Source organism: Melospiza melodia, chromosome 22 (assembly GCF_035770615.1).
Source record: "Melospiza melodia melodia isolate bMelMel2 chromosome 22, bMelMel2.pri, whole genome shotgun sequence".
Taxonomy (NCBI): Eukaryota; Metazoa; Chordata; class Aves; order Passeriformes; family Passerellidae; genus Melospiza; species Melospiza melodia.
This window is the reverse complement of record NC_086215.1, coordinates 2,211,141-2,222,322: the sequence shown is the minus strand read 5'-3', so window position 1 is coordinate 2,222,322 and position 11,182 is coordinate 2,211,141. Positions and strand designations below refer to the sequence as shown.

Genomic DNA, 11,182 nt, shown 5'->3' with positions numbered 1-11,182 from the left:
ATGTTCAGCCCGGACGGGGGGCTGCCGGCCGCCCCCTTCGGCCTTCTGACCGACGCCGGGCCTCCCTTCCCCCGCGGCAGCTTCGACGGAGCGCCCGCTCAGCCGCTCTTCTTCCCCTTCGCCGCCACCGCCGAGCCCGAGCCCGCCCGCGACGCGCCGCCGGCCCGCGCCTGGCTGCCCCCGCCCGTGCCCGTGCCCGCGCCGCCCGCCAAGGTGGAGGCGCGCCCGGGCCGGCCCTGCAGCCAGCCCGAGCCCGAGCCCCGCGCCGCCGCTTGCTGCGGCCCGGCCTGGCCGCCCCCGCCCTGGGCCGGCCCGGCGCCCTCCGGCCCCGCCGCCCTGCCCGGGCCGCCCTTCCCCGGCCCGGCTGCCCCTGCCTTCCCCGGCCCCCAGCTCTGCCCCTCCGCGCTGCAGCCGGGCTCCGGCGGCCCGTCGGGGCTGGGCAGCAGCGGCAGCTCCAGCGGCGCCGCCAGCGAGGGCGGACACTCCAGCGACAGCGGTGAGGAGGTGAGACCCGACGGGACGGGGACGGGGCGGGTTGCCCTGCCCCGCTCCCGCCGGCTGCTGCACACGGTGTGCCCCTGGGGCTTTCCTTGCCGTCTGGAGCCGCGGTTCACCGCCCCGTCGGCAGGAGCTGCCCGGCTGCTCTCGTTTAGCGCCGAGACCTGCCGGTGCCGCCTGTCGGGGCCCGCCGTGGGCGCCACCGGGAGAAGCCCTGACCCAGCGCTGGGGCTCGTCCCGCATGTGGCAGAGTCTCCGCAGGCCGAGAGCCTTGGGGAGGCTGCTTTGGGGTAAGACCGGGAGTTTTAGGAACTTGGGAGAGCAGCTTCCCGTACGCGATGCGGCGGGGCCGTCCCGGGTAGCGACGTCGAAGGTCGGCTCCGGCGTGATACTCGAGGCAGCGCAGCGAGGTCACCGAGGGCTCCTGGCCAGCCCCCTCAGTCCCCTTCGGTCGGCTGCGTCCCCCGCGCCGCTCCCGGAGGTCCACGGGCACTGAAGTTTGCTGGGGCAGAGACAGCCTGGAGATGAGGGCGGAAGGAAGACGGGGGCAGCAGAGCTGGCTCCCGGCACGACTAATTTTGTGGTTTGGGCTAGTTTTGGTATTTAATATTTTTCAATGTTGACGTATCACGATCCCGCCCGGGGGAAAGCAGCGGCGGCCGATGCCGGGGAATGGCCCCTGACGGGGTTGGGAGGATTCGCACTGCCGCCAGCGGGTCGCAGCTGCGGGAGGTCCCACGCCACGATCGATACGTGTGTGTCCTCGGGCCGCTACCGGTCGCTCTGGGTGGGAAGAGGTCATGAATGGCATTTTCTAGCTGCGGGACGGTAATCTGGGACGGCACCCCTCCTCCACGGGGAGGGATGCTCTTGAGTTTACCGGTGCTGATTACACGCCAGAATTTACTAGCCGTGGCTCGGTGACAGGAAAAACTCATGAAGAACCCGTAACCCCGCTGAAAACGTGTAAATTGCGTAAAGAGCCTCATAATGACCCCGTTGAGGCTGAAGGCTGTTTGGCAGGAAGGTGGGGAAGCGCCTGGGTAGCCGCTTGCCAGAACCAAAGAGCTGGCTGGTAGCAAAGAGGCGCTTCAATTTAACGCGGTTCAGGGGCGCTTTTGTCTCTCTTAACGGGAGTCTTTCCTGCTCCGGATGCAGGAAAAGGGAGAGAGGCTGGTGAGGGGCTGCCTCAGCCCGAGAGCCATGGGGAAGTAAATCGGACAAACCAGGGACTCGGCCAACGTGATCATTGGTGCTGCCTCTGGCCAGGTCAGGGAGGCGCGAGCCAGAGGACAAAAGGGACATTTCCAAGGCGTGTTGAGGCAGAGCAGGAGCTCTTGGTGCCCTTGTGCTACCCTTGGCAGCCGCCGCGCCAGATCGGGTCGAGCTGAGCAGTGTGCGTGGCCGGGGTGGGTCCTGTGTGAGCTTGGTCGGTGTCAGTGCTCGAGGGCTCAGCCGAACCCTCCTCTGCCGCTGTCCTTCGGGAACCCAAACAGACCTCGGACCCTGGGCACGACTTGTCCCTTCTCAGTGTCTTTCTGCCCTTGCCAGGATGCGCCAACCTCAGGAGAGCTGGAGCAGTTCGCCAAGGACCTCAAGCACAAGCGCATCATGCTGGGCTTCACCCAGGCTGACGTGGGGCTGGCGCTGGGCACCCTCTACGGTGAGGGGTCGGGGTGGGGGGGAGGAAAGGCCCTGGTGTTACCCCACAGCCGGTGGGGAGGGAGAGGCCCGCGAGGGATTTGAAATTACTTGGGATGATGATTTCTGCTCCTTAACGACCTTCAAAGGAGGCATCAATCTCCAGTCCGGGGCTGGGGCTCCCGGAGGGGTATCTCCAGATCTGCGGTGAGAAGCTTCGAGCTCGCGGGAACTGGTTTAAAATAGCTGCTACAGTTGCTTATTGGGACGTATTTCAGGGCTTTAAATCCCTGTTAAAGGAACAGGGAGAATGCCTTTCCTGGTCTCCCAGGAACAGGGCAAGCTCGGGGGTGGTGATCCTGGGATGCTGCTGGCAAGGGAAGCTGTGTGGTGTGTAATGCCCTGCCTGCCTTGGTCGTGCAGGGAAGATGTTCAGCCAGACAACCATCTGCCGCTTCGAAGCGCTCCAGCTCAGCTTCAAGAACATGTGCAAGCTAAAGCCGCTGCTGCAGCGCTGGCTCAACGAGGCGGAGAACACGGACAACATGCAAGAGGTGCAGGGCTGAGGGGGCTGGGAGCCGGGTACCTGCAAGTCCTGAGCCACAGATTGTCCTCCCTCTCCCACGTGCTTTCAGGGAGAACAGAGAGGAACAGAAGGCATCTTGTGGCACAGCACCATCTTGCTGCATGGCTTAAGTCTGGCTTGAGGGCAAACCACTGGGTATCACCTTCTGTCAGGCTGGGGGGAGGAAGCCCAATCCTCCTGCAGACATGTGGTTATGACAGCTCCCATTTTGAGTAGCCAGGTCCTGTTGGAATCTCAGACAGGTTGTGCTGCTTGAGCTCCATGGGGAACCTGGGGAGGATGCAGAAAGATGTGTCCAGCCTCACTGCTGGCAGTGCTGGGACAGTGGGAATGGCCCCAGTCACAGTGGAATGATGCTCACTGGAGAGTCACAGGGACACAATCTGTGCCCCAAGCTCTGCAGCCAGCTACACGTGTTCTAAGCCTGGTGGAGACTCTTCCACCTGGTAAAAACACATATTCCCTCTCTCATTCCCAGATGTGCAATGCAGAGCAAGTACTAGCCCAAGCGCGGAAGAGAAAACGCAGGACCAGCATCGAGACCAACGTGAAAGGGACACTGGAGAGCTTCTTCCGCAAATGTGTGAAGCCCAGTCCCCAGGAGATCTCTCAGATCGCTGAGGACCTCAATCTGGATAAAGATGTAGGTTGGGAGGGTGGGGAGGGTGGATGCCCTAATGATGCCAGCTCCTGAGAGTTTGATACTTTAGATCAGAGCAAAAATGAAATACACATGTAGAGCTGTATAAAAACTGCCCTTTAGCCATGCCAGACAGTTAGGATATATATGGCTCATCAATATGAAAAAGAAAAACCCACTTGGTTCCAGAGAAGACTTTTGTTCACAGATTAAACATTTAAAACTTCAGAGAGACAAAAATAGTTCCCAGACCCAGCTACAGGCATCCGTGTTTGTGTGTATGTACATAAATATGTGAAAGTAATCGATAAAAGTAATCCTTTGATACTAATTCATCTCCGAAGAAGTTGATTTTTGATCCCAAGAACCCACATGGATAGTTACAATGTTTTTCCCCTGAAATGGAAATGCGCCAGAAGAGACAAACCACATCCCACTAACAATGCGCAAGTTTGCACACTGGCTTCATCTGGCTCTGCTACCAGCCTTTGGAGAGCAGCCTTTCTTTTGATTTGTTATCTTTTTTCCTATTTAACATTTGCCATTTTTGTCATCTTCAACTCTGGAAGCAGTGCAAAAATGGTCATGGCTGAAGTTTGTTTCAGCTGAGCCTAGCAAGGAGTTGTGACAGGGAGGGCGCTACACTGGCAGGTTGGGGTGCTGTGGAGATGCCACCAGCAGAAGGGTCTCCTTGTCACCTACATGGTGTGCCTGGGTCAGCCCTTATCCTTCTCTGTCTCCCTTCCCACAGGTGGTCCGGGTCTGGTTCTGCAACCGGCGTCAGAAAGGCAAACGGCTGCTGCTGCCCTACGGCAACGAGGCAGAGGGGATGATGTATGACATGAACCAGCCCCTGGTGCCCTCCACTCTGCCCATCCCAGTGACGTCCCAGGGCTACAGCCTGGCACCCTCCCCCCCTGTCTACATGCCGACCTTCCACAAAGCTGAGATGTTCCCACAAGCGCTGCAGCCTGGGCTCTCCATGAGTAACAGTGGCCACTGAACCAGGGGCTGTGGGCTCACTGCAGGTGGGCTGGTGCTCTGGGGCAGCCCCCCTTGCCTTTGGGTCACAAAGGCATAGCCCTGCTTCTGCTTGCTGGGCCGATGTGTGTGGCTTTTGGGGCGCAAGGGGCTGAGAGCCTGACCCAGGGATGGTGCCTGCTCTCTGCAGGTGCTCCCAGCCCTTCCCTGTTCTATGACATTACTGGTCCCAGCAGCGTGGCCCCCCCCCCGACCTCTCCTGGAGCCAGCTCCTCCTGCCCTACTGCACCCTCTGAAGCCACATGTGCCCAGTGCTCTTGAGCCCGTGCCTGGCCCCAGCCCAGCCGCTCTCCTGCAAGACGCAGAAAAAAATATTTTTTAGATTTTGGGAAGGGTGGGGGGAGGTGGCGGTTTTATTATTTTTTAAAAGGTTTTTTGTTGTAGTTTTTAAAAAGCAAAAGTTTTTGTAGTGATCTAGTTTCCCAGGTGTCTCCTTCCGCCCTGTCATGTAGAGAAGGGCTGGGGTGCCCATGCCCAGGCCAATGGCTCTGGTGGCTCTGCCTACCCTCCTGGGCGGCCAGGATGAGCCAAGGGCCAGGGCAAGGGGAGAAGGGGAGCCCCCCACCACCCCTCACCCTGTGGCACAGAAGAGCTTCACTGCTCTGTGGAGCAGCTGATAAGGTGTGTTCGGGATGGGGGGTCCTCCCCAGTGCTTTGTGCCCAGCATCACCCCCAGCCCCCCCCACTCTCCAGCCGCTGTCCCCCAGCCCAGCTGCCCAGAGACCACCTTTCCCTGGAGGGCCCAGCCCAGGGGGCCTACACCACCCTTTCCATGCTGCTAGCACCCCACGCCTTCCAGCCTGCTGTAGTTAATAATGATTTTTATATTTTTTGTTCTTAATCACATTCCCTCTGGCAGTGAAATAAACCTCAGAGTTCTTTGAGGCAAGAATGAGTTCAACATTTCCTAGCCTTCCTTGCATCCCTGCTCCTGCAGCCCAGCAGTTGGGGGTTGGCTGCATGCAGGAGCAGAACAGGGCTGGAGCAAGGCATCCTAAGAAGGTGGACATGTCCCTGTCATTGCCAGCACCATTCAGCTCTTGGCTGCCTGAAGCTTGGCCTCCCTCCATGACTGGTGGCAGCTTGGCCCTGGAGTGGTACCAGCTTGTCAGGGCTGTTTCCCCCTCAAAGCAGAGGGTATCAAAAGTGAAGGGAGGGGGTCATCTTCCACTCAGTTCAAGCTGCTGGTTTGCTGTAACTTTCTGGGAAGGTTGGAAGCAGTGTGAGCTTATTTGTAGACTGCTCCAGCAGCTGTCAGGGACAGAGCAGGACTAAGGGTGTAATGTAGCAGGGTAGGAAGTGAAGAGGTCTGGAAAGCTGGGGCTGTCCTCATTGTAGTATGGTGCTGACAGGGGAGGGATGGATGTTCCCATATGTGTGGTCTCTGGTGGGGTGATAACAACCCAGCCATGCAGGTCCGTTGGGCACTGGGAGCTGAACTGGTGGGAGTGGAGATGTCTGGGGGATGACCCTTCACTTTTTCCCACCACACTCTCTGTTGGCTGCTTGCTCCCAGTCCATTCTCTCAAGGCCCCTTCCCCAACCAAAGCTGTAGGGAAATCTGGAAAGCTCTGTTTTTTCAGCTTGATGGGTGATAGCTGGGGCTTTGCTCTCTAGGGCTTCCTGGAATAGGGGCAATGAAGGCAGCTGCTCACAGGGCACCTTGGGACCCTGCAAAAGGGCTGGGCTGCGCTAGATTCCAGACTTATGGGGCAGGGCCCCTCTGCATCCCTGCTTGCTCCCCAGAGCCTCCTAGTTGTCTGCCCACAGGGTAGGGGCACAGCCATGTGTGGCATCCATTGGAAACTGCCCCCTGTTGCGGCTGCCCAGTGCTGCCTGGCACTTGAGGGGTGCAGAAAACTGGCAGGGTAATATGAGACAGATGTAATCTCTCAAAGGTTTACTTCTCTCCACATTTCCACTATCTGGTTTTCTGCATGCAGCCACACAAGAGCTGCAGCCTACCATGGGACCCCACATCCTGCTACCTTGGCACCCCCTGCCCATGAGTACCCAGCATCTGTCTGTGGGCACCTGCAGCCCCTCCTGTTCCGCTTCTGGTTGACCCAGAAAACGAAGCGGAAATCTGAAGCCACAGAAGTCAGAAGAGCACAGCGTGCCCATCCAGCTGCCACCTCACCGGGGCTGTGCCAGGGAAGGGATGTCCCCTCTGCTGACTCTGGGTGCTGCCAGTCCTGGGCGCCCAGCAGCTTGCAGGGTGGTAGAGATGGGGTTTGGTGACTTAGGGGCCACAGGAAAGAAAACTGGAAAGGAAGCTTGTGACAAAAAGAATTGTTTACATCAAGGGAGTTAAAGGCACTGAGAAGGGGCAAATAGCAAGAGATGGAGCAGTAATGTCTTGCCCCTTGTCCTGGCGCTCAGCACTGACAGCACCACCGATCTCAGATGGGTACTTGGGATGCTGGTGGTGCAGGGTGCCCTCTGTGTCGGGTGTGCAGGGTTTCCCCAGTGCAATGCGTGCATGTGCAAGTTGCCCGCGAGACTGGCTTTGCTTCAGGGTTGTGCAAGCCTCCAGAGGCTGTCAGCTCACTGGCTTCCTGTCACAGCAGGGAGGGAGTGACAAACCACAGTGTCCCTCTGCCTGCCTGCCTGCCTGGCAGCACTGAGATTGCTCTGAGAGCATCCGCTGTCCTGCGGCTCCTCACTGGCACAGAGGCACCCATGGCTCGGGGTGGGGGACAGGAAATGGGTGTTACCAGGAAGAGGGGGAGCAGATGCTGTCCTTCCTCCCTGGCCATGGGGTAATGGACCCCCCTGGGTTGACGCCCACTCCAGCCCAGCCACAAATGTCGCCACAGGGCCTCTGCTGCCATGACTGGCACTCAGCAGGTGCTGGGGGGGGACATTAAGGATCATAGGAGCAGGTTGGGGAGCCCTGAACCACCCACCACCCCCCTGCCCTGTCCACACCGCATGCACAGCCTCAGCAGCACTATGCCATTTATTTCCAAAGCACCTTCTGGTTCTGCCAGCACCCTGGCAATGTGTTCAGTGTTAGGTTGGGGTGATAAGTCCTGTTTCACAAGAAGTGAAGTAATAAGTTGCTTGAAGTCCCAGTGTGACAACAGCTGGGTTAGGAGGAGAGTGGGGGCTCCTGTCGTTGCTTCACATCCTGTGTGCAGGTGGGTGCCTCACGCACCTCCCACCCCATCTGCATTCATCCCAAGGGTCCCAGCACACACTAGGAGTTGAACCAGCTCTGCAGGTCAGGATAGAGGTGGCCATGGCGCAGGCGGGGGTAGGCTGTGCAGATGGCACAGATCCGCTCCCTCCAGTCAGTGTAGAGTTTCACACTGAACCTCCTCTGCCAGGCAAAGAACTGCCGGTAGCGGCTGGAGTTCATGGTCTTCAGGAAAGTGGCCAGCTCCTCCAGGGAGCCAAAGTCATTTACATGGATGAAGGAGTCTGCAGGAACAAACTGCTCATAGTTGGCCCTGGATGGCCCCAGCACCACAGGCACGGTGCCGGCCAGCAGTGAGTTCCTCCAGAGTTTCTCTGTGATGTAGTCCCGGTGGATGGAGTTCTCAAAGGCCAGGTAGAACTTGGACTTGGATATTGTTGACAAGAGGCAGTCCTTGCAGAGGGGCTTGTTGTTTGCTTTCCCATATATATTCACATCGAGGTACCTGGAGAGGTTTTTGTAGACTTCGGCTCTTTTCTGAGTCCTGTGGTAGTTGCTGATAACCCAGGACACCAAGTTGGTCTTTGCAGGGATGTTCACAGTGGCTGACCGGTTGGGCACAAGCTTGCCATAGGGGATGAAGATGTCTGAATCCTGTCTGTAGGTCATCACCCAGTTGAAGGTCTTGTTCCATGCTGCTAGAGCTCTAGTGTTGGAGGGGGACTCCAGGGACACCCATACCCAGTTCTGCCCTGGCAGCCTCTCCTTGGGTAGTTTGTCCCGGCCAGGCTGGAGCCTGGAATGGGGGAACACCACCACATGGGCCTGGTGCAGGAGCTGCCGCTCTGTGGTGAGCTGGCAGCCTGTGATGCTGTACAGCTCACGGCACACGTCTCTGCTGACATTGGGGACCTGCTTGGAGGGCCATTCCCACACTAGGATCATCAATGGCTCCCTGTGTTTAGACACTTTTCCAGAGCCCTTGGAGGGGTCGAGGAAGCACCTCAAGTTCCAGAGGGTGGTTACAAACACCCCAGCAGTGACCAAGGCTTTCACACCAGGCCGTCCCCAGGGTGACCATCTCAGCGGCAATGCCCAGGGCATGCTGGTGGCTTGGCTATCGCCTCGTCGGATGACAGAGCTGACACCTGTGAGAGAGGAGAGGCTCCTGAGGACCATCAGCTCGGCTTGCCAGGGACGAGGGGTGATGGGGAGGCACTGTGGCCAGAGGGGCCAGAGAAAGGGCTTCTTCATGAAGCCTGGGCCTCTGCACCACCCCAGGACCCTCTGCTTCCCTGTGCCACAAAATTCCCCATGCACATGCTTTCACCCCAGGGTGGCCTTTGATAATGCTCTTGTAGCTCCTTGTGACTTTTGGGGGAGCACAAATGCTGCTGGGAGGTGCAGAGTTGATGGGAAGCAGCCACCTCTGCCCCTCTGCCCCGCCTGGCTGGCCCCACTACAGACAGTCCTTGCTTGCTCTGTGCCTCAGCTTCCCCACCAGACACACAACCACAGTCTCAGTCCTTCTTGCTTTGCCCAGAATAGGTCAAACCTGATAAGCAGCCAGCCTTGCCTCTGCTGTGCACCAAAGGACAAGAAGGAGTGTCCCAGTCCCAGCCGAATAGCCCCATGGTGACGCCTTAGCTGCAAAAAGGGGTGACTGACTCTGAAGTCCAAAACTCTGATGAGGGCCAAGTTTGGCAGTGCCCTGACCAAGAAGGGCCCACTCACCCCAGCATTCTCCTGTGACAATGGCAAGGAAATTGCCAGGCTCAGGGTGCCCTCCCCAAGTCAGGATGCACTCCCCAGTCCCTAAGGGCATCAGAAGCCCCAGCAGGCTGGGGCCCAAACACTCATATTTTATATTTAGGATGTCAGAGATGGCCAGTGCCCCACTGTGTGAGCACAGAGGAGAGGGAGGACAGGGAGAGCAGGGAGGACAGTGCAGCACTTGGGGCTGCCACTGGTGGGGCTCAGTTTGCAGGCACATGGGCCCCCCAGGTGTGGGATGTTCACCCTGCCAGGGTGCCCATCTGCCTGCCTCGGGCTTCTGTGGTTTAAGCAACAGCCCTGCTGGGAGCAGAGCCGTGGCAGAGGTGGACAGGGAGATGGCTGGCTGCACGGGGGACTAGCCACCAGCTTAAGCCCCCTCTGGAGGGCTGGTTCCACTGCAGGGCTCAAAGCACTCAGCACCACAGGTGGTTTCTCCTTTTGTGGAAACCTCTGGAAACATGTGGGCTGCCTGAGCCCTGTTGCCAGCTGGGGCTGAGCCAGTGCCTCCAGTATTGGGGTCTCCTGGAAAACAGTGCCCTACTTTCCCACCCACTGCAGCACTGCAGCTTGGCTGCAAAAAAATCCCTTCCCCACCTTGGCCCACTCCATCTGTCCTGCTAAAATGCATGAGCTAAGTTTAAGCTCCAGACAAATCTGGCATGGGAAGCAAAAGGGATGGGAAAGCTTTGCTGGTTCCCTGTACTGCACATCAGTGCTGCAGGTCTCTGTCCCCAGCAGCAGGAATGTTGCTTCTGTTTTGGGGATGTTGCCCCCATTTTGGGGATGCTCTGAAAGGAAAACCCCTGCTGTAGCAGTGGCAGGGGCCAACCCATTTCTCAGCCCCTCTCCCCTGGTCAGTAATGTTGGACTCAGACTTACTGTGGCAGAGGTGTGCGAGGTGCCAGCTTCGTCTGCCTGGGTGCTGCTGGGCTGGGGCACTTGAGGGCTTCCTCTTTTTTCAGTTTTGCCTTGTCCCAGCCCCACAGCAGGTCCTTCCTGCCCCATGTGTCAGCTGGCACACCCCGCTCCCAGCACTTCCCCTGCACTGTGCTGGGGGCGGGTGCCCTGTGACTGGGTGGGTGCCCCATGGTTGGGTGGGTACCTTCTGGCCAAATGGGCACCCCATAGCGGGTACATGGCCCAGAACGAGATGGGTGCCCCGTAAGTGCCCTCAGCCTTGACGAGGTGCCACCCATCTGCCACCCGCAGCTTAGTTGCAAACAGGATATCAACTCCCACTGACTCATCCTGAAACAATCAACTAACAGCCCAAAAGTGTCACTGAGTTCTGGGCACTGTCCTGTCTGGGATTTTTCCTGCCAAAAGGGGAAGCAGGCACATGTGAGCCTCAACAGTGTGTACACAGAGAGCTGCCTTCTCTGCCCCTGCCCCAGTTCTGCCCTGCTCCCTGTCTGGCTCAGTTTTGTCCTTTGCTGGCATTGCTGTTCAGGACCCAAGTCTCCATGAAAGCCCTGATAGGCAAAATGAGATGGGGAAACTGAGGCAGAGGCAAGAGAGGAGCATCGAAGTGTGCAGCACTGTCCCTGAAGCTGGTAAGGGTATGTCCTACACCTTGGCACACACGGAGCTGGGAACAGGGCTCCAAACTGCTCCCTGGTGGTTTTTCAGGCTGCTCCAGTACCCCTGGGATCTGCACCCTCAGTCCTGCTGGCTGCCAACCTCTTGGGATCCCTGTTGGGTACAATGCCATGCCACCATGCCACAGTATATCAGGGCTCTGTGGTTTTACTGACACCCCAGGAATCCTCAAAGGCCAACTGCAGCCCCAAGAGAGGGTGTTCCTTCTTCCACAGCCATGACCATTTCCTGTCATCTTTTCTCACTCCTTTTCTGCATT

At 58.3% G+C, this 11,182-nt stretch overlaps 2 protein-coding genes across 2 annotated transcripts; one reads left to right on the top strand and one right to left on the bottom strand.

The window, feature by feature from the left end:
• LOC134428163 (POU domain, class 5, transcription factor 3-like) lies at window positions 1–4,690 on the top strand. Its single transcript, XM_063174605.1, has 5 exons — window positions 1–504; window positions 2,050–2,161; window positions 2,563–2,693; window positions 3,204–3,368; window positions 4,117–4,690. Exons 1-5 carry the CDS (start codon window positions 1–3, stop codon window positions 4,366–4,368), a joined length of 1,164 nt encoding a protein of 387 aa, XP_063030675.1. The 3' UTR covers window positions 4,369–4,690.
• Window positions 4,691–7,352: 2,662 nt separating this feature from the next.
• On the bottom strand, window positions 7,353–10,505 carry FUT7 (fucosyltransferase 7). The gene is made up of 2 exons (XM_063174495.1): window positions 10,204–10,505; window positions 7,353–8,696 (listed from the first exon to the last, which is right to left on the bottom strand). Exon 2 carries the CDS (start codon window positions 8,650–8,652, stop codon window positions 7,609–7,611), a length of 1,044 nt encoding a protein of 347 aa, XP_063030565.1. The 5' UTR covers window positions 8,653–8,696; window positions 10,204–10,505; the 3' UTR covers window positions 7,353–7,608.
• Between the last annotated feature and the right edge of the window lie 677 nt (window positions 10,506–11,182).